Source organism: Cetorhinus maximus, chromosome 5 (genome assembly GCF_964194155.1).
Source record: "Cetorhinus maximus chromosome 5, sCetMax3.hap1.1, whole genome shotgun sequence".
NCBI lineage: Eukaryota > Metazoa > Chordata > Chondrichthyes > Lamniformes > Cetorhinidae > Cetorhinus > Cetorhinus maximus.
Window position 1 is genome coordinate 166,502,938 of NC_135883.1, and position 23,550 is coordinate 166,526,487.

Genomic DNA, 23,550 nt, shown 5'->3' on the forward strand with positions numbered 1-23,550 from the left:
GAGTGTGACAGGAATGGACAGAGTGTACAAACATAAGGATGCACCAGCAAATAAGTTCGGAGTAGGGAAAAATGGTAAAACACAAAATTAAAGGCTATTTATATGAATGCATGAAACATTTGTTGCAAGATGGATGAATTGATAACAGAAATAGAAATAAATGGGTGTGATAGCCATTACAGAGATGTGGTTGCGAAGTGACCAAGGCTGGGAACTGAATATTCAAGGGTATTTGACATTTCAGAAGGATAGGAGAAAGGAAAAAGGGTAAGGAGCACTGTTAACAGAGGATAAGATCAGCACAGTAGTGAGAAATAATTTTAGCTTGGAAGATCAAGATGTAAAATCACTTTGGGTGGAAATAAAAACTAGCAAAGGAAATAAGTCATGAGTGGGAGTATTTTGTCAGCCCCTAACAAAAGTTATGCTGTAGAACAGAATATCAAGAAATAATGGGGGCTTATAAGAAAGGAACTGCAATAATGTTGGGAAATTTTAATCTTCATATTGATTAGAAAAATCAAATTGGCAAAGATAGCCTTGAAAATGAGTTCATAGAGTATATTCGAGGAAGTCTTTTTTTAAAACAGAAAGTTCTGGAACCAACGAGGAACAGGCTGTTTGACTTGATAATGAGACAGCATTAATTAATGAATTCGTAATAAAGAACCCTCCAGGCATGAGTGATTATCACATGATAGAATCTCACATTCAGTTTGAGGGTGCGTATATTAGGTCTGAAACTAGTGTCTTAAACTTAAGTAAAGGCTATTAGACAGAGTTGGTTACAGTGGACTGAGAAAATAGGTTAAAAGGTAAGACAGTAGAGAAGTGGTAGACATTTAAAAACTCAACAAGAGATATTCCATTGGGAAAGAAAGACTCCACGAGAAGATGCACTGTGGCTAATTAAGGATGTTGCGAATGGTATCAAATTGGAAGGAAAGGTGTACAATACTGTGAAGATTAGTGGTAGGCCAAATGATTGGGAAAATTTTAGAAATCAGCAAAAGATGACCAAAAAATGACTAAAGAGGGAGAAATTAGAATATGGGAGTAAGCTAGCAAGAAACATTAGAACAGACAGTAAGAGCTTCTGCAAGTATACAAAAAAAGAAAGAAAATAGCTAAAATAAGCAGCGGTCCCTTATATGAGGAGACTGGAGAATTAATAATGGGAAACAAGGAAATGGCAGAGACTTAGAAAATTGTTGTTAAACCTGTCTTCACTGTTGAAGGCACAAAAAACATTCCCAGAATAGTAGAAAGTCAAAAAGGAATTAAACCAGGCGGGCCACCCACATCGACCTCTGCACTGGAAGCGACAACGGCGTACCCAGCTCTGTTGACCCTCCTGCAAAGTCCTCCTTACTGTCATCTGTGGACTTGTGCCAAAATTGGGAGAACTGTAGTCAAGCAACTTACTGACATAGTCATACTCACAGAATCATGCCTTGCAGACAATGTCCCAGGCTCCACCATCCCCATCCCTGGGTATATCTTGACCCACTGGCAGGACAGACTCACCAGAGGTGGCAGCACAGTGGTATACATTTAAGGAAGGAGTTGCACTGGGAGTCCTTAAGATGGGCTGTGGGCTCCATGAAGTCTCATGGCATCAGGTCAAACACGGGCAAGGAAACCTCCAGCTAATTACCATTGAAAAGCTACAGCACAGAAGGAGGCCATTCGGCCCATCTTGAACATGCCAGCCCGATGACACCCAGGAGCCCTTTCTAATCCCACCTTCCCGCACCTAGCCCATAGCCCTGCAGCTTATAGCACTTTAGGTGCAGATCCAGGTACTTTTAAAAGAGTTTAAAGTTTCTGCCTCTACCACCAACTTGGGCAGCGAATTCCAGACACCCACTACCCTCTGTGTAAAAAAAGTTCTTCCTCATGTCCCCCCTACACCTTCTGCCACTTATCTTGAATCTATGTCCCCTGCTTCTAGAATTCTCCATCAAGGAAAACAATTTTATCCTGTCCACTCTATCTATTCCCCTCATAATTTTGTACACCTCAATCAAGTCACCTCTCAGCCTTCTTTGTTCTAAGGAAAATAACCCCAACCTATCCAATCTCTCCTCGTAGCTACACTTTTCTAACCCTGGCAACATTCTTGTAAACCTCCTCTGCACTCTCTCCAGAGCTGTTACGTCCTTCCTGTAATGTGACCAGAACTGCACACAATACTCCAGTTGTGGCCTCACCAGTGTTTTATACAATTCCAACATGATATCCTTACTTTTATATTCTATGCCTCTGCCAGTGAAGGAGAGCATTCCATATGCCTTCTTTACAAACTTGTCTACTTGAACTGCTGCCTTCAGGGACCTGTGTACTTGTACGCCAAGATCTCTCACTTCATCTGCCCCTCTTAGTATATTCCTATTTATTGTGTAATCCCTGTAACTGTTTGACCTCTCTAAATGTATGACCTCACACTTCTCTATGTTAAAATCCATATGCCACTTTACCGCCCACTCCACCAACCCACCTATATCGTTTTGGAGATTATGGCTATCCTCTACACTATCCACTACTCGACCAATCTTTGCGTGATCTGCAAATTTCCCAATTGTGCCCCCCACGTTCACGTCCAAATCGTTAATATATAACACAAACAGCAAGGGTCCCAACACCGAGCCCTGTGGAACACCACTCGAGACACCTTTCCATTCGCAAGGGCATCCATCGACCATTAGCCTTTGTTTCCTGTTATAAAGCCAACCTTTTATCCAGTTTGCCACATTACCCAGAATCCCATGGGCTTTTACTTTCCTGTCCAATCTGCCATGTGGGGCCTTGTCAAATGCCTTGCTAAAATCCATGAACACAACATACACAACATCCACTGCACTATCTTCATCAACCCTTCTTGTCACTTCCTCAAAGAATTCAATCAAATTTGTGAGGCAAGACCTTCCTTTAACAAATCCATGCTGACCATCCCTGACTAGTCCATGCCTTTCCACATGACAGTTAATCCTATCTCTCAGGACTGATTCTACTAATTTGCTCATCACCGATGTAAGACTAACTGGCCTATAATTGTTTGGCATTTCCTTTGATCCCTTTTTAAACAATGGAACTACGTTTGCATTTCTCCAATCCTCCGGTACCTCCCCTGTATCGAGTGAAGATTGGAAAATCATCCTCTGAGCATCTGCTATTTCTTCCCTGACTTCCTTCAGCAGCCTCGGAAACAATCCATCTGGCCCTGGTGACATATCCACTTTCAAGGATTTCAGCCCTTTGAGTACTTCCTCTCTCTTTATGACTATCCCGTCCAATATCTTGCAGTGTTCCTCCTGGACTACTATATCTACATCCTCCCTTTCCATTGTAAACACGGAGACAAAATATTCATCAAAACCCTTCCCACAGCCTCTGCATCTACATACAAGTTTCCATCTTCATCTCTGATAGGCCCCACTTTTTCCTTAACTAACCTTTTAGCATTAATGTATTGGTAAAACATCTTTGGGTTATCTTTAACTTTACTTGCTAATCTTTTTTCATGCCCTCTCTCTGATTTCCTTATTTCCTTTTTTACTTTGTCCCTGCACTTCCTATATTCGTCTAGGCTATCTGCAGTGCTTAGTTCTTTGTGCCTATCATATGCTTTTTCTGTTTGATCTTCCCCTGTATTCCTCTAGACAACCAGGGAGGTCTAGATTTGGCAGTACCACTCTCATTTTTGTAGGGAACATGTCTACTTTGTACAACCATCTACCCTACATCCTCTCAACTGATGAATCAGTACTCCTCCATGTTGAACACCAATTGAAAGAAGCACTGAGGGTGGTAAGGGCACAGAATGTACTCTGGGTGGGGGACTTCAGTGTCCATCACCAAGAGTGGCTCAGTAGCACCATTACTGACTGAGTGTTGAAAGACATATCTATTAGACTGGGCCTGTGGCAGGTGGTCAGAGAACCAACAGGAGGGAAAAGTCTACTTGACCTCGTCCTCACCAATCTACCTGTTGCATATGCATCTGTCCATGACAGTATTGGTAGGAGTGACCACCGCATAGTCCTTGTGGAGACGAAGTCCAGTCTTCATATTGAGGATACCCTCTGTCGTGTTATGTGGCATGTGCTAAATGAGAGAGATTTTGAACAGATCTAGCAACTCAAAACTGGGCATCCATGAGGTCCTGTGGGCCATCAGCAGAGGAAATGTATTCAACCACAAACTGTAATCTCATGGCCTGGCATATCCTACAGTACACCATTAGCATCAAGCTGGGGATCAACCCTAGTTCAATGAGTACAGGAGAAGATACCAGGAGCAGCACCAGGCATACCTAAAAATGAGGTGTCAACCTGGTGAGGCTACAACACAGGATTAATTGCTTGTCAAACAGCGAAAACAGCATGCGCTAGACAGAGCTAGGTGATCTCTCAACCAACGGATCAGATCTAAGCTCTGCAGTCTTGCCACATCTATTCGTGAATAGTGGTGATCAATTAAATAACTCATTGGAGGAGGAGGCTGCACAAATATCCCCACCCTCAATAATGGGGAGCCCAGCACATCAATGCAAAAGATAAGGCTGAAGCATTCACAATGATCTTCAGCCTAAAGTGTCAAGTGGATGATCCATCCAGGCCTCCTCCGGAGGTCCTCAGCATCATTGATGCCAGTCTTCAGCCAATTTGGTTCACTCCACATGATATCAAGAAATGGTTGAAGGCACTGGATACTGCAAAAGCTAAGGGCCCTGCCAATCTCCCGGCAACAGTACTGAGATCGTGCTCCAGAATTGACACACTCCTAGCCAGGGTACTTGTTCCAGCACAGCTACAAAATTGGCATCTACCCAGCAATGTGGAAAATTGCCCAGGTATGTCATGCCCACAAAAAGCAGGACAAATCCAACCAGCCAATTACTGCCCCATTAGTCTACTCTCGGTCATCAGTAAAGTATTGGAATGGGTCATCAACAGTGCTATCAAGTGGCACTTGCTTAGTAATAACCTACTCTCTGATACTCAGTTTGTGTTCCACGAGGGCCACTCAGCTCCTGACCACATGACAGCCTTGGTCCAAACATGGACAAAAGAGCTGAACTCCAGAGGTGAGGTGAGAGTGACTGCTTTTGACATCAAGGCAGCATTTACAGAGTGGCATCAAAGAGCCCTGGCAAAACTGGAGTCAATGGGAATCAGGGGGAAAACTCTCAGCTGGCTGTAATTATACCTAGCGCAAAGGAAAATGGTTGTGGATGTGCAGACCCAAATTATCACTGCAGGAGTTCCTCAGGGTAGTGTCCTACACCCAGCCAATTTCAGCTGCTTCATCAATGACCTTCCCTCCATCACAAGGTCAGAAGTGGGGATGTTTGCTGATGATCATACAAACAGTCCTTGTCCATATGCAGCAAGACCAGGACAACACTCAGGCTTGGGCTGATAAGTGGCAAGTGTTGTAAGGGTTTGTTCAGTAAGTAAAGTTGAACAGTAGTATTTATTGGTAACGCATAACTATGTATATTTTTAAAAAGAATAGCCCAAACTAGGAGTTAAATTCATATTGACTTCTCCTTGATACTCTCCATACAACTGCCTCCTGTCTATTGTCACATGTGTCTCTACATCGTTCTGTGGGCAGTACTGATTTCCAGTCCCACTTTAACCCTTGATAAGTCGAACACCCTTATACTACAGCGAGTAACAGTCGTGCCATGCAAATGGCAGGAAATGACTATCTAACCATCTCCTCCCCTTGACATTCAAAGCATTGCCGTCACTAAATTGCCCATGATCAACATCCTGGGAGTTACCGTTTACCAGAAACTCAACTGGAACATGATGGATACACTCCACTTGCCTAGATGAGTGCAACTCTGACAACGCTTGAGAAGCTTGACACCATCCAGGATAAATCAACCTGCAGGATTGGCACCCCATCCACCACCGATATACAGTGGCAGCACTCTGTACCATATGCAAGCTGGAATCCTGGAACTCCCTTCCTAATAACACTGTGGGTGTACCTACACCACATGGACTGCAGCAGTTGAAGAAAGCAGCTCACACCACTTCCTCAACAGCAAGAATAAAACAAGAATTAAGGGCAAAAGGGAAGGAGAAACTTACAATTACTATCACCAGAGGAAAATGTACCAGATAAACTAATAGGACTAATGGCTGATAAGTTCAATGAACCTGATCGCCTGCATCCCAGGGTTTTAAATAATGTGGCTGCAGAAATAGTGGGTGCATTGGTTTTAATCTTTCAAAATTCCCCATATTCGGAAATTTCCCAGTGGATTGGAAAACCATAAATGTAACATCTTTACTCAAGAAAGGAGAGATACAAAAAGCAAGAAACTATAGGCCAGTTAACCTAACATCTGTCATTGGGAAAAATAGTGGAACCCAGGTAGCAGGACATCTAGAAAATCAGTAAAATCAAGCAAAGTCAACATGGTTTTATGAAAGGAAAATTGTGTTTGAAAAATTTATTAGAGTTCTTTGAAGATGTAACAATCGGAAGATTAAAGGGGAACCGGTAGATGTGTATTTGGATTCCCAAAATACATTAGATAATGAGCCACATTAAAAGTTTACTACACAAGATAAGAGCTCATGGTTTTGAGGGTAATATATTAGCATGGAAAGAGGATTACCTAACTAACAGGAAACAGAGTTGGGATAAATGGTTCATTTTCAAGTTGGCAAACTATAACTATTGGAGTCCCACAAGGATTGGTGCTGGTGCCTCAACTATTTACAATCTATAATGACTTGGAAGAAGGGACCGAGTGTATTTTAGCCAAATTTGCTGACAATACAAAGAAGGTAGGAAAGCAAATTGTAAGGACAGCAGAATGTAAAGGGATATATAGCTATGTTAAGTGAGTGGGCAAAAAATGTGGCAAATGGAGTATAATGTGGGAAAATAAATGGTTTTCTACTTTCACAGTATCTTTACAGTGCAGAAGGAGGCCATTTGGCCCATCAAGTCTGCACTGACTCTCTGAAAGAGCATTCCACCTAGTCGCACTCCCCTGCTTTATCCCCGTAACCTTGCATATTTTTTCTTTTCAGGTAGCAATCCAATTCCCTTTTCAATACCTCGATCGAACCTGCCTCCACCACCCTTTCAGGAAGTTTGTTCCAGACTCCAATCACCCTCTGGATGAAAAAACTTTTCCTCGCATCACATTTACTCCATTATTTTGAATCTGTGCCCTCTAGTTCTTGATGCTCTCTTGAGTGGGAACAGTTTCTCACTATTTACCCTGTCCATACCCCTCAGGATCTTGAACGCCTCCATCAAGTCTCCTCTCAGCCTTCTTTTCTCCAAGGAAAACAGTCCCAACCTCTCCAGCCTAATTTCATAGCTGCAGTTCTTTATCCCTGGAATGATTCTTGTGAATTTCCTCTGTACTCTCCCCAATGCCTTCACATTCTTCCTCAAGTATGGCGTCCAGAACTGGATGCAGTACTCCAGATGAGGCCTAACTAGTGTCTTATACAAGTTCAACATGACCTCCTGACTGTAGTACTCAATAGCCCTATTAATAAAGCATAAGATACTGCATGCTTTATTGACTGCTCTCTCAAAACATGCCCTGCCGTCTTCGATGACCTGTGTACGTGTACACCGAGGTCCCTCTGTTCCTGCACCTCCTTTAGAGGCTCTCCCTTTATTTTAAACTGTTTCATCGTATTTTTCCTGCCAAAATGGATCACCTCACACTTCTTTGCATTGAACTTCATCTGCCATTTGTCTGCTCAATCCACCAACATGTCTTTGTCCTTTTGAAGTTCAAGACTATCCCCATAACAGTTGACAATATTTCCAATCTTTGTATCATCTGCAAATCTTGAAATCATGTCCTGCACACCACAGTCTAGGTCATTAATATATATCAGGAAGAGCAAAGGTCCCACCACTGACCCCTGGGGAACTCCACTTTGGCAGGAAGAATAGGAAAACAGAATATTATTGAAATTATGAGAGACTGCAGAATGCTGTGGTACAGAGGGACCTGGATGCCCTTGTACATAAAGCTCAGAAAGGGAGATAGAGTATACGAACATATGAACAAGGAGCAGGCATAGGCCATTCAGGCCCTCGAGCCTACTCCGCCGCCATTTAATAAGATGATGGCTGATATGATAGTAACCTGAAATATGCATCCCTACTACTGCCGATGACCTATCACCAGCTTGCTTACCAAGAATCTATCCACCTTTGCCTTAAAAATACTTAAGACTCTGCTTCCACCACCTTTTGAGGAAGAGAGTTCCAAAGACTCGTGACCCTCAGAAAAAATTTCACCTCATCTGTTTTAAATGGGCGACCCCTTATTTTTAAACAATGACCCCTAGTTCTAAATTCTTTCACAAGAGGTAACATCCTCTCCACATCCACCCTGTCACGACCCCTCAGGATCTTATAGGCTTCAATCAAGTTGCCTCTTACTCTTCAACGAAAAAAAGCAGGAAAAGTCTTATTACAACTGTACAAGACATTGATGAGACCACAGCTGGAGTACTGTGCACAGTTTTAGTTTCCGTATTTAAAGAGGGCTGTACTTACATTGGAGGCAGTTCAGAGAAGGTTCACTAGGTTGATCCCTGGGATGAAGGCTTGTCCAGTGGGGAAGTTTGAGCAGTTTGGACTGATACTACTTGGAGTTTAGAAGAATGAAATGTGATTTTATTGAAACATTAGATTATGAGGGGGCTTAACAGAGTAGATGCTGAAAGAGTGTGGGGGAATCTAGATCTAAGGAGCACAGTATAAAAAAAGGGGTCTCTATTTAAGACAGAGTTGAGTTTCTTCTCTGAGGGTCGTTAATCTTTGGAGTTAACTACTACAAAAAGCAGTGGAGACTGGGTCATTAAATATATTCAAGGCTGAGTTAGGCAGATTTTTGAGTGACAAGTGAGTCAAGGATTATATGGGCCCGGCAGGAAATTGGAGTTAAAGCCACAGTTAGTTCAGCGATGATCTTATTTAATGGCAGAGGAGATTTGAGGAGCCATATGCATTAATTCTTTTGTTCTTATGTGCTTAAGCATTTTTGACATGAAAATCTAGAGCAGTTTCCTAAATATTAAGAAAATATTCTGATAATCTAAAAGCTGAATAAGGTTGCAAACTGAGGAGAGGACATCAGAAGTGGTGTTTGTATTTTGTTTTAATATTGTTTGGTATTTGTTATATTAGGTTAAGATTGTCAAATGCCATGAGTAGTTTGAATAAGAGTTGTTAGCGGAACAGTTGTGTGAGCTGAAGTCTAAGGAGCGTTACCAGCAAAATGGCACATTTCGATGTTTTTAACCTTAGAAACACCAAGATAATATCCCTGGGGAGCAGGTCTTTTTTTGGTCATTCAGTTTTCTTTCTATCTCTCCTTCTCTACCTTCACCCTGAGCAAAAATCTTTTAGGGTTGGGGGATATAGTTCCATAGTTGCTACTACACATAAAACTTGTCCTTGCATTTATGTGGCAATATATAAAAATGCTTCAGAGGCATAATCAAAAAGTACATTGATAATTCTGGCAGGGTTCTGGAAGTTGGAAATAAAATGCCAGCATCTTCTCTGTTTGCAAATTTTTGCATTTAAAATGCAAGCAAAATTACATGTAAAATTGACAGAATGCAACTGAGGAAATGTACTGTGGATAGAAGTTGGAGATGAGAGCAGGTAGGAGAGGGAGAAGAACAGCCAAGGAAAGAAAGCTGATGTCTGAGGCCTGTTCCTAGGCCATGGGGTAATGGTGTCCAGAAAGGGAAATTATAAGTAGTAGTATGATATAGCTAGGTAAAACAACAACAGTAAGATGGAGTTGCAAGTCACTCAGAAGTGGAGATTGTGTGATTGTCTAGGAATAGATTATACACATTGCAGCCTCTGAGCAAGTGCATGTTTTCGCTGGTGGGTAAGTTATTGGTCGAGCAGACTGCTTTGTCCTGATGATATTGAGGTTCTTTGAGTGTTGTTAAGCTGTTCCCATCCAGCCAAGTGTAAGGGATCTCATCTTGTAGGTGGTGAAGAGACTGTAGTGGTGGGGCAGTGGCCAGGAGGTGAGCCATTTGCCACATAAGATCCAGACTCTGATCTTCTCTCGGAGCCACGTTTTGGCTGAAGTAATGGAGAGCTTCATCAATGGTGACCCTATATTATTGGTGGTAGACTCACTGGTAATGCTATTGCATGTTGTGAGGTGGTGATTAGGCTCTGTCCTGTTAGTGATGGTCATAGTCTGGCATTTATGTAGCAAGAATGTTATTTGTCACTGGTCTTTTTATGTCCTGCTTCAATGTTTATGTCACAATGAGCAATCCATCCAGTTTTATTCTTTGTTCTCTTCCGAGTGGTTTGATACAATTGAATGACCTTCTGGGCCACAGAGGAGGGCATTTAAACATCTTACAAGTTAGTGTGGCACTGGAGTCACACACACAGGCTGGATGGGATAAGGACAGATATAGTGAACCAGTTGTGAAAATGCTCAATGTTTACATTGTGTACTAAGGGAAATGGAGTCATTTATGGCTCTGGTTATTGTATAGAGTCAGAAAAGGAAAAAAGTCAAGAATTAAGAAATCTCAGATTGTAATCTTGATGGTTTTTAATAATGCAGTACATTTTACAAAGCATGGTGGGCCTTCACAGGCAAAACTATCTGAAATGGCCTGAGGTCTTCCTAAATAATAATAATGATGCATCCCCTCCGTGCCCCCCAGTCGCTAAACTGTCTTTGGCCGTAGAGACTGTATATTCGTCTGGAAGTCCTTGGTGGGAGTTAGATGTGTAAGCTCTCTTTGCTTTATAGTGATTACCGTGTTGATGTGAGAAATTGCCCTCACTAGAAATTAAAAAAAGTGATTCTTAAAAACAATTGGCCAGATTTAGTTCTATGCTTGGCTTTTAGATACTCCATAATATTACCTTTATACGAATGAAGCTTATCACAAATTAATTATGAACATATGAAATAGAAGCAGAAGTAGGCCATTTGGCCCCTCGAGCCTGCACCACCATTCAATAAGATCATGGCTGATCTGTTTGTGTTTTGAATTCTACATTCCTATCTACACCCGATAACTTTTGATTCCTTTGCCTAACAAGAATCTCCCTCTGCCTTAACAATATTCAGCGACCCCACCTCCACTGCCTTCTGAGGAAGAGAGTTCCGAAGTCGCACATCCATCTGAGCGAAAAAATTTCTCCTCCTCTCTGTCCTCAAAGGGCAACCTCTAATTTTAAAACAGTGCCCCCCTAGTTCTGGACTCACCCACAGGAGGAAACATCCTTTCCATATCCACCTTGTCAAGACCATTCAGGATCTTATATACTTCAATCAAGTCACCCCTCACTCTTCTAAACTTCAATGGAAACAGCCCAGTCAGTCCAATCTACCTTCCCAAGACAACCCGCTCATTCCAGGTATCAATCTAGTAAACCTCCTCTGAACCGCCTCCAATGCATTTACATCCTTCATTAAATGAGACCAAAACTGCACAGTATTTGAGATGTGGTCTCACCAATGCCCTGTATAACTGAAGCATAACAGCCTTACTTTTATGTTCAATTCCTTTCGCAATAAACGATATAATTTCATTAGCCGCCTTGATTACATGCTGTACCTGTGTGCTACTTTTTGCAACTCACGCATGAGAACACCTATCTCTGCACCTCGGAATTCTAAATTTAAAGCAAAGGGTCATCTTTAATGGATAGAACTGGAAGTATATGGTACTGCTGCCATCTATTGTGTATAAAATGTCAACAGATGTTAAGAGTTAATGAAAGCTTTTTCAAAAACATCAGTAGTTTTGAATAAAAGTTTCCTGTGACTCTTTACCCCTACATGCTTATGGTAGGTTGTATGTTAAGTAGATTAAAAAGTAACTGGAAAATGTTGAGCTGCTCCTGAAATACATCTTTTTTTTTTAAATTCAGAAATCGACGATATGCTGGTGTTCAGTCCAAAGATTTTCATTGCAAATACTACGCAGCATGTTGAATGCCCACCACCAAGAGGACTGCCTTTGCCTGTTGTGTCATGGTATAGAGGCAGTACACGAGTTCCAACTGTAGGGCGTGTCTACCAGGCTGGGAATGAGTTGATCTTCAATGAGACAGCAGAAGCAGATTCTGGGATTTATACTTGTCATGCCAGGAACAAAGCTGGAGAGAAGACCAGGGAGCTGAGCATCACTGTGGCAAGTAAGGAGCAAGTAGATTTCTGTGTGCATTTCATATCCTCTGGAAAGCAACGACAGCCAACAAATTAGTTTGACGTATAGTTAATGTTGCAATATAAGTAAACACAGCCAATTTGTACAGAGCTTTGTTCCACTAATTCCAATTAGTTAAATGATTAGTTAATTTTGTTTCTGGAGATTTTGGCTGAGAGATAAACGCTGGCCAGAAGTCCATAGAAAACCAAGTGTTTTCACATGCACACATTCTGCACAAGACCTAGTGGTTGGCTTATTAAGTTGCGACCTCTTCCTATAGTTCTCAATTTAGATACCAGCAGGTTAAAAATACAGCTGCCACTTATCGTTTTGCTCAGTCAGTTCAGCTGAAGTCAAGAACACAATCACATCTATGATTCTGACATGATTGAATGTTGTAGTGCAGTTCACTCTTCACTGATATACATAAGTCATTTAAAGGTGGCAGGACAGGTTGAGAAAGCAGTTAATAAGTCATACAGGATCCTGGGCTTTATAAAGCAAGGGAGAGAATACAAAAGCAAAGATGTTATGGTGAATGTTTATAAAACATTTATTCGACTTCAGCTGGAGTATTGCTTCTAATCCTGGGTGCCACACTTCAGGAAGGATCTGAAGGCTTTGAAGAGTGGTGGAGAAGATTCATGAGAACGGTTCCAGCCGGGGCTCTCCCCTTTATAGAGAGAAGGTTGAGAAAAAGTTTGATATTCAAAATTATACTGCACAGAGTAGATAGGGAGAAACTGTTCCTATTAAAAGGAACAGTCAAGAACCAGATGACTGATTTGTGATTGGCAAAATAACCAAAAGCAACATGAATAAAAATTTATTTTACGCGGCAAGTGGTTAGTATCTAGAATGTGCTGCCTGAAAGTGTGGTGGAGGCAGATTCCATTGCAGCTTTCAAAAGGGAATTGAATAATTGTGATGAGAAGATTTGCAGGGATACAGTGAAAAGAGAGAGTGGAGTGGAACTAAAAGTCAAAGTTTTAATTCTCATTTTTTTCCACCTTTTCCTTTGTTTAGTCTCAATTCAATTTTTCTTTCGAAAAATCACTTTCTGTACCTGATTTGACATTGAATTCACAACATTTTAATTCACCCTCCTCCTCACTTTTCCACTATTTTCCAAACCTTAGATTATGTTTGGTTAAGGAGATACCCTGTTAATTCCATTATCCAACTTGAAGCTACGTATGCACTCAATAGCGGAAGCAGCATGTTAGACAGAGCAGTCTGTGCTGGAATGCAATATGACTTGGGCTAGTGTATGGCAAAATTGCTACCTCCCATTTAGTACCAGACAATGGCTATCTCCAAGAGAAGTCCAACCACCAACCCTTGACTTTCAGAAGCATTACCATCATCAAATCCTCCAGCATCAACATCCTGGGTGGCGGGGTGGGGGAATCACCATTGACTAGAATAACAACCAGCCATGTGTACACTGTTGCTACAAGAAAATGTCAAAGGCTGGGAATTCTGTAGCACATTACTTGTTTTCTGACTCCACCATCTACATGACCACTTAGGAGTGGAATGGAATACTCTCCACTTGGCTGGATAACTAATGTTCCAAACAGCATTCAAGAAGCTCAACACCCTCCAGGACAAAGTACCCCATCCAACCACCTTAAACATGCAGTCTCCATAGTAGCAGCAGTGTCTGCTATCTACAAGATACACTGCAGCAACTCACCAAGGTTTTTTTGAAAGCACCTCCCAAAACTGTGACCTCTACCACACTAGAAGGCAAGGACAGCAGGCACAAGGGAACACCACCACTTGCAAGTTTCCCTCCAAGTCAGACACCATCCTGACGCAAATATATTACCATTCCTTCATTGTCGCTGGGTCAAAGTCCTGAAACTCTCTACCAGCAGCAAGAGAGTAGCTTCAACATATTAACGTGACTTAGCATCACCTTACCACCTCAGGGGCAATTAGGGATTAGGGGTAAATGCTGGTCTTACCAGTGACATTCCCAAGCAATGAATGGTTTTTAACAAAGCCGCAATACCATGTATCCCTTACCGCGCCATTATCAAATTGCAGTTGAGAAACTTAGCAGACAAAAATGTTTTCAGCTGAACTAAGGACATAAGAAATAGGAGCAGAAGTAGGCCATTCAGCCCCTCAAGCCTGCCCCATCATTCAATAAGATCATGCCTGATCTGCCCAAGGCCTCAACTCCTCTTTCTTGCCAGCTCCTCATAGCCCTCAACTCTATTTCAAAAATGTATCTACCTTCTCTTTAAGTACTCAGTGATCTAGCCTCCACAACTCTGGGATAGAGAATTCCAGATGTTCACTACCCGAGAAGAAATTCCTTCACGTCTGAGTTTCAAATGTGTCCCCTTATTCTGTAACTATGTCCCTTAGTTTGAGATTCCCCCACTAGTGAAAACATCTTCTCAACATCTACCCTGTCATCTACAACTTTTCACTTTATACATTAATGATCTAGATGAAGGAACTGAGGGCATCCTGGCTAAGTTTGCAGATGATACAAAGATAGATGGAGGGACAGGTAGTATTGAGGAGGCAGGGAGGCTGCAGAAGGATTTGGACAGGTTAGGAGAATGGGCAAAGAAGTGGCAGATGGAATACAACGTGGGGAAGTGTGAGGTCATGCACTTTGGTAGAAAGAATAGAGGCATAGACTATTTTCTAAAGGGGAGAGAATTCAGAAGTCTGGAGTGCAAAGGGACTTGGGAGTCCTAGTCCAGGATTCTCTTAAGGTTAACTTGCAGGTTGAGTCGGTAGTTAGGAAGGCAAATGCAATGTTGGCATTTATTTTGAGAGGACTAGAATATAAAAGCAGGGATGTGCTGCTGAGGCTTTATAAGGCTCTGGTCAGACCACATTTAGAATATTGTGAGCAATCTTGGGCCCCGTATCTCAGGAGGGTGTGCTGGCCCTAGAGAGGGTCACGAGAATGATTCCAGGAATGAAAGGCTTAACATATGAGGAACGTTTGAGGACTCTGGATCTATACTCGATGGAGTTTAGAAGGATGAGGGGGGATCTGATTGAAACTTACAGAATACTGAAAGGCCTGGATAGAGTGGACGTGGGGAAGATGTTTCCTTTAGTAAGAGAGACTAGGACCCGAGGGCACAGCCTCAGAGTAAAGGGAAGACCTTTCAGAACAGAGATGAGGAGAAACTTATTTAGCCAGAGAGTGGTGAATCTATGGAATTCATTGCCACAGAAGGCTGTGGAGGCCAGGTCATTGAGTGTATTTAAGACGGAGATAGATAGGTTCTTGATTGGTAAGGGGATCAAAGGTTACGGGGAGAAGGCGGGAAGAGTTGTTCTTTTTGGAGCAAAGGAAATTGAGGGGAGATTTGATAGAGATATGCAGCCCACCTGATTGACATACCATCCACCACTTTAAACATTCAGTCACTCCACCACTGATGCAAGTGGCAGCAGTGTGTAGCATTTCCAGGATGCATTTTAGCAACTTGCCTAGCGTCATTTAACAGCACCTTTCAAACCAGTGATCTCTACCACCGAGAAGGACAAGGGCAGCAGATGCATGGATAGATCATCACCTGCAAGTTCCCGTCCAAGCCACACGCTATCCTGACTTGGAACTATATCATGGTTCCTTCATTGGCACAGGGTCTGGAGTTCTCTTCCTAATAGCACTGTCGGTGTACCTATACCAGAGGGACTGCTGCAGTTCAAGAAGATGGTGCACCACCACCTTCTCAATGACAGTTAGGGATGGGCAACAAATGCTGGCTTTACCAGTGATATTCACATCCCATCAAAGATGAAAAAAGGAAAACTTTTGGATTCCCCTATATATTAGATGCCAATTTCTTAAATTCTTTTGTCACTTTCTCTTTTCCTTTTTCACTTCTCCTCTGAACTTTTGTATATTCATCTTGGTTCTCAGTTGCATTATTAACCTGACAACTGTCATTGCCCCTTGCCCCCTTCTTCTGCTTACCTTACACTATCTCTTGTCATCCAGGGAGCTCAAGCTTTGGATGCCCTATTTTGCCCCTCGTGGGAATGTACCTCAACCATACCCAAACCATCTCCTCTTAAAGGCAGCCCATTATTCGATTCCAGTTTTGCCTTCCAGTCTTTGTTTGCAATTTACCTGGAATGGGTCCATTCTCAACCAACTGAAGTCAGCCTTTCTACAATTAACTTTTCACTCATGATTACTCAAATGTTCTTTCCCTGGCTAATTGAAACTTTATGATACAATAATCACTGTTCCATAAATATTTCCACACTGATGTTTGATTCATTGGACCCACCTCATTCCCCAGAACCAGAAGCAGCAATGTCTCTTTTGTCATTGGGTCAGAAAACTTTCCTGAACACACTTCAGAAACTTTACCTCCTCATTGCCCTTTATGCTATTACTATCCTCATCTATATTAGGATCATTAAGTCCCCCATATCATTACCATTGTAATTCTTATAGTTCCTCTGTAATTACCTTGCAAATTTTTCTCTTTGTCTTTCCCACTAGTTTTGTCCTATAGAGTCCATCCTGTAGAGAAATAGTACATTTGTTCAAACTTGGAACCCCTGATCTTTGTGGCTTAGTGCAACTCTTCATGGTACATTTACCTCCTGAGCTATCAGTGGGGTCTGATTTGACTAACAGCTTGACATTTTATTTTGACCTGATTTTAAAAGCAAGACAAGTGGTGAAGACTAGTAATGGAAATTATTCTCGTGAATTCTTCTTACAGCAATCCCAGAGTGGGTGGTCAAACCAACAGACAGCCAGCTGGATGAAGGAAAGCCAGGATTTTTGCACTGTAGCACCCGGGCTACTCCCACTCCCACAATTACCTGGTTCCGGAACAATGTGGACATTTCTGGTGTAAGTATTTCACTGGTCTTTGAAGGTATCTGCATTTGCTCTCATTGGTGAGCAAGGCATAAATGTGAATGTCTATCCTCCCCTCTTTTGAAGGCAAATTTGTTCAGATATGGTTCCATGAATACCTTTTCTGCCTTTCCCAATATAAATCCTGGCTGTTGATACCTTCTGCTTGAAAAGCCTATGTCTCAGCTGAGTGGTTTTTTTTTCATTCATTGTTCACACATGCTCTTTTTGAGGAATCATTGAATTTGGAGTTAGGAGCTATGGATGATTTTATCCTCCATTCTTATTCAAGAATACTGAGCAATTGTGGCACCACTCTCATAGGGAGGGATTTTCGCCTCGTTGGGTGGGCGTGGCAGGTGATCCCAGGAGTGGCTGTGCAATGGTCCACCGCCCACGATTGGGCCCTGACTGCAGGCGGGGCGCGGGGCCGGCAAGCGTGGAAGTCAGCGCATGCGCGCAGGAGCACCCACATTAAAAATAAAGCTTTAAAAGATAAGGAAAACATGTCCCCTCATGTGACTGTCACATGAGCAAGGACATGTTGCAAATGAGTTCTGAAAACTTATTTTATTTTTAATTAACATTGGAAACCTCATCACACCTGTGATTGAGGTTTCCTCAAAAATTGAAAGTCCGCTTGGACAGGTTGGACAGGCAGGGAAAACTTCTATTTAATTAATCGATTAATGGGCTTAACAGCCCTTCTTGATTGTTGGCAGGCGCACTGCCAACTCCTGTGCGTGCCAGCCGACTGAAATATCACACGAGTGTGTCATTGTGCGCTATTTCACACTCGTGCATGTCGGGCACATGCCTGCACACCAAGGTGAAAATGCAGCCTGTAGTCCTGGCTGGCATCAGCTAACAACAAGAAGAATGGAGCATTAGATGTTTCTAATGTTCAATGGCAAATTTTCAGTAACAATGCTTATAATGAGCTGTATAGGAGCATTACTGCATTATGGTCTTTCATTAAAGTCTTCAACTATAATTGTCTCTTAACCACCTAAAGAAACAACTTGCATTTAGATTCTTTCACAATCACGGGACATCCCAAAGCACTTTACAGCCAAATGTAGGAAATGTGGCAGCTGATTCACTGGTCCACAAACAGTAATGTGATAACCAGATAATTATTTTTTAGTTAAATGTTGGCTAGCGCATTGGGGGAAAACTCAATCTTCAGTACTGTGATATCACAGAATCTCAGTGCAGAAGAGGCCCTTCGGCCCATTGAGTCTGCACTGACACGTGAGAAACACCTGACCTACCTACCTAATCCCATTTACCAGCACTTGGCCCATAGCCTTGAATGTTATGACGCGCCAAGTGCTCATCCAGGTACTTTTTAAAGGATGTAAGGCAACCCACCTCCACCACCCTTCCAGGCAGTGCATTCCAGACCATCACCACCCTCTGGGTAAAAAAGTTTTTCCTCTCATCCCCCCTAAACCTCCTGCCCCTCACCTTGAACTTGTGTCTCCTCATGACTGACCCTTCAACTAAGGGGAACAGCTGCTCCCTATCCACCCTGTCCATGCCCCTCATAATCTTGTACACCGCGATCAGGTCGCCTCTTAGTCTTCTCTGCTCCAATGAAAACAACCTAAATCTATCCAACCTCTCTTCATAACTTAAATGTTTCATCCCAGGCAACATCCTGGTGAATCTCCTCTGCATCCCCTCCAGTGCAATCACATCCTTCCTATCTTTTACATCCAAGAATATGTTTAACACCTCATCCAAAAGATGACATCTCTGACAGTGCAGGCTCCCTCATAACTGCACTGGTATGTCAGCCTAGATTTTTGTGTTCAAGGCCCTGGGCTTGAACCCACAACCTTCTGACAGAGGCAAGAGTGTGATCACTGAGCCACAGCTGACACCTCAAGCAAATGTTAACTTTCTACTAATGGTGTTTTTCATAAGTAGCTTAATCAAATGTAAACTTGATATGGGTTGCTCCTAAGGAGTATGTGGATGAGTCTTCCACTATTAAGACTGAAAATCTCAACAATAGAAACAAGAGCTACTAGCACCTAAATCCACAGTTACCTTTGTTACTGATCCCACGTAGTTGGAGCAATTTTCTTGAATAGCAACCAATTAGGTTGCATTGTATTCGGGGAAGGGACAAAAGCACTAATGCTAATTGGTATTATAGCAAGTATGCTCTTGCAACATCATCTCATCCATCGCTTTTGCGCACACCACATGTGGTAGTGTTGGAGCACTACCATACTTCCAGTGAAACCAATTTGCATGAACCATTGATACAAACATAGAAAATTCACAGTACAGAAAGAGGCCATTCAACCCATCGACTGTGCCAGTTGAAAAAGCGCTATTAGCCTAATTCCACTTTCCAGCACTTGGTCTGTAGCTCTTTAGTTCCAGTGCATTTCCAGATGTTTTTTTAAAATGTGATCAAGGTTTCTGCCTCTACCATCATTTCAGGCAGTGAATTCCAGACTCTCACCACCCTCTGGGTGAAAGAAATTCTTAATTCCGCTCTAATCCTTTTGGCCAATTACTTTAAATATCTGCACCCCAGTTATTGATTTCTCTGTTGAGGAAAATGGATCTTTCCTATCCATTTTACCTAGGCCCCTCAATTTTATATACCTCCAATTAAAGCTGCCCTTAGCCAACTCTGTTCCAATGAAAACAATCCTAGCTTATCCAATCTTTCCTCAAAGTGAAATTCCCCCTCCCTCAAATCACCTCTGTATCCTCTCCATTCTTCCTGTAATGTGGGGACCAGGACTATGCAAATTACTTTAGTTGCGGCCTAACTATTTATTTCAATTCTAGCATAACTTCCCTGCTGTTATACTGCATGCCTCAGCTAATGTAGGAAAGTATATCGACTTAACCACCTTATCTATTTGTCCTGCTAAATGTTCTGGATATGTACTCCAAAGTCCTTTTATTCCTCTGCAATTCTTAGTATCCTACCATTTACTGTGTATTCCTTTGCCTTGTTATTTCTCCCCAAATGCATTACCTCACACTTCTCCAGGTTGAATTCCATTTATCACTTCCTACCAGTCCATTTATGTCTTCCTGTAGCCAACAGCTTTATTTCTTACTGTCAACAACACAGTCAATTTTTGTATCATTGATAAACTCCTTAATCATTCGCCCAGTCATTTAAGTCAAAATCATTATTATTCATGAAAAACAAGGAACCTAGTACTGACTGCTGCAGAATCCCATGGAAATCAGCCTTCCAGTCAGAAAAATACCCATCGACAATTATCCTTTGCTTCCACAGAGCCAATCTCACACCCCAAATCAGAATTTTAACGGCACAGTTGACGGCAATTCAGCCCAACGAGTCTGCACCAGCTCCCCAAATGAGCATTATGACTTGGTGTCATTGCCCTGCCTTTTCCCCGTACACTTGCACATTTTTCTAATGCCCTCTTGAATGCCTCGATTGAACCTCACTCCACGACACTTCCAGGCAGTGTACTCCAGACCAGAACCACTTGTGTGAAAGGGTTTTTTCTCATGTCACATTTGCTTCTTTTGCAAATCACTAAGTCTGTGCCCTCTCATTTTTGATCCTTTTACGAGTGGGAACAGCTTCTCCTTGTCTACTCTGTCCAACCCCCTCATGATTTTGAGCATCTCTATCAAATCTTCTCTCAGCCTTCACTCCAAGGAGAACAGTCCCAACATCTACAATCTATCCTCATAGCTGAAGTTTCTCATCCCTGGAACCATTCTTGTAAACCTCTTCTGCACTCTCTCCAACATGTTCACATCCTTCCTATAATGTGGCACCCAGAACTGTACACAATGTTCCAGCTAAGGTCTAATGAGTGTCTTACATAAATTCAGCATGACCTCCCTGCTCTTGTACTCTATGCCCCTATTAATATAGCCCAGGATACTATGCTTTATTAACTGCTGTCTCCACCTGTCCTGCCACCTTCAATGATCTACATACATAGAAGTCTTTCTACTCCTGCCCCCCCTTAAATTTCACCCCTTATTTTATATTGTCTGACCATGTTCTTCCTACCAAAATGCATCACCTCACACTTCTCTGCATTGAACTTCACCTGCCACCTATCTGCCCACTTCTCCAACTTGTCTGTCCTCTTGAAGTTCCATACCGTCCTCAACACTCCCAAGTTTCATATCTTCCGCAAACTTTGAAATTGTTCCCTGCACACCAAGATCTGATAATTATTATATATATCAGGAAAAGCAAGAGTCCCAATACTGACCCGTGGAGAAATCCACCACAAACTTTCCTCCAGCCTGAAAAATATCCATTGACCATTACTCTTTGCTTCCTATGTTTTAGCCAATTTTGTATCCACATTGCTACTGTCCCTTTTATTCCATGAGCAATAACTTTTCTCAAGTCTGTAGTGTGGCACTGTCAAATGTGTTTTGAAAGTCCATGCACATCACATCAACAGCATTACCCTCATTGACCTTTTCTGTTACCTCTTCAAAAAAACTCAGCAAGTTAAACACAATTTCCCTTTTAGAAAGCTATGCTGGCTCTTCCTTATCAACCCATATTTTTCCATGTGACTACTAATTCTATCTACAATAATTGTTTCTAGAATCTTGCCCACCACTGAGGCTAAACTCACTGGTCTGTAATTGCTGGGCTTATCCTTACAACCTTTTTTGAACAAGGGTGTAATGTTTCCAGTCCTCTGGCACCTCCCCTGAATCTAGGGAAGACTGAAAGATTATGGCCAGTGCCCCTGCAATTTCTACTCAGTTCCTTCTATGTCCTTGGATGCATCTCATCTTTTAAGTACCGACAGTCTATTCAACACTTCCTTATCAACTCTGAACCCTTCTAGTGACAAAGTTTCCTCATCTGTCGCCATGGCCTGGGTAGCATCTACCTCCTTGGTAAAGTCGGATGCAAAGTATCCATTTAATATATCAGTCATGGCCCCTTCGTCCATGTGTAAATTCCCTTTTAGGTCCCTAATCGGCCCTACTCCTTTTACTATTTATATGTCTATAGAAGACTTTGGGATTCCCCTTTATGTTGGCTGCCAGTCTTTTCTCAATCCTTCTTCACTTCTCTAATGTGCTTTTTCACCTCCCCTCTGAACCCTTTGTATTCCTCTTGGTTCTCAAATTGTATTTTCTGACACATTTTCTGACATAAGCACTCTTTTTCTTTTTTATCCTAAATTAAATCTCCTTTTTCATCCAGGGAGCTCTGGATTTGTTTGCCCTACCTTTCCATTTCAATGGAATATACCTTGACTGTACCCAAACCAATTCTTTTTTGAAAGTAGCCCATTGTTCAGCTAAAGTTTTTCCTGCCAATCTTTGGTTCCAGTCTATCTGGCTTAGCTCCGTTCTTGCCCCATTGAAGTTGGCTCTTGTCCAGTTAATTATTCTTACTCTGGATTGCCTATTGTCCTTTTCTATCATCCTAAAACGTACAATACAATAATCACTGTCTCCTAAATGTTCCCCCACTGACACGATCTACTTGGCCCACCTCATTTCCAAGAGCCAGGTCCAACAGTGTGTCTTTTCTTGTTGGATTGGACACATACTGCTGTAAAAAAATTCCCCTGAACACAATCTAGGAACTTTTGCCCCTCTCCACCCTTTACATTACCACTGTCCCAGTCTACGTTCGGGTGATTAAAGTCCCTCATTATAACTACTCTATAGTGCTTGCATCTCTAATTTCCCTGCAGATTTGTTCTTCTATGTCCTTCTTTTGTTCTTCTGTTCCTATTTCTCATAAGAACATGAATGGACCATTCAGCCCCTCGAGCCTGCTCCACCAATCAATAAGATTATGGCTGATCTGCCCCAAGCCTCAGCTCCTCCTTCGTGCCAGCTCCTCATAGACCTCAGCTCCCCGATGTTTCAAAAATCTACCTCCTCTTTAAATACTTTGTGATCTAGCCTCCACAACTCTTTGGGATAGAGAATTCCAGACATTCACTATCCTCAGAAGAAATTCCTTCACATCTGAGTTTTAAATGAGTGTCCCCTTATTCTGTAACTATGTCCCCTAGTTCAAGATCCCCCCACTAGTGGAAACACCTTCTCAACATCTAGCCTGTCAAGCACCCCCCTCAGGGTCTTGTACGTTTCAATAAGATCACCCCTCATTCTTCTAAACTCTAATGAATAAAGGCCTAACTTGTTTAGCCCTGATCCAGCAATTACTACATTTGAGGTTCTGCTTGCTAATTTTCTACCTAGCTCTCTAAATTCCAATTGTAGGACCATGTCCCCCTTCCTACCCAAGTCATTGGTACCAATGTGGACCACGACCTCTGGCTGATCACCCTCCCCCAGGAGAATGTCCTGCAGCCGCTCTGTAACATCCTTGACCCTGGCACCAGGGAGGCAACATACCATTCTGGAGTCATGTCTATGGCCGCAGAAATGCCTGTCTGCTCCCCTAACCAATGAATCCCCTATCACTATAGCTCTTCC

At 42.3% G+C, this 23,550-nt stretch overlaps 1 protein-coding gene across 2 annotated transcripts in view; it reads left to right on the plus strand.

Annotated features, from left to right (window-relative positions):
- The window catches only part of LOC144681065 (inactive tyrosine-protein kinase 7-like), a 317,600-nt gene that overhangs the window by 221,923 nt on the left and 72,127 nt on the right, over positions 1–23,550 (plus strand). Inside the window, exons 7-8 of one of the 2 annotated variants that reach the window (XM_078542773.1) lie at positions 11,944–12,210; positions 16,952–17,085. In XM_078542773.1, coding sequence (XP_078398899.1) covers positions 11,944–12,210; positions 16,952–17,085 — 401 coding nt within the window. The remainder of the gene's footprint in view (positions 1–11,943; positions 12,211–16,951; positions 17,086–23,550) is intronic. The other variant, XM_078542774.1, reaches the window with a different exon arrangement.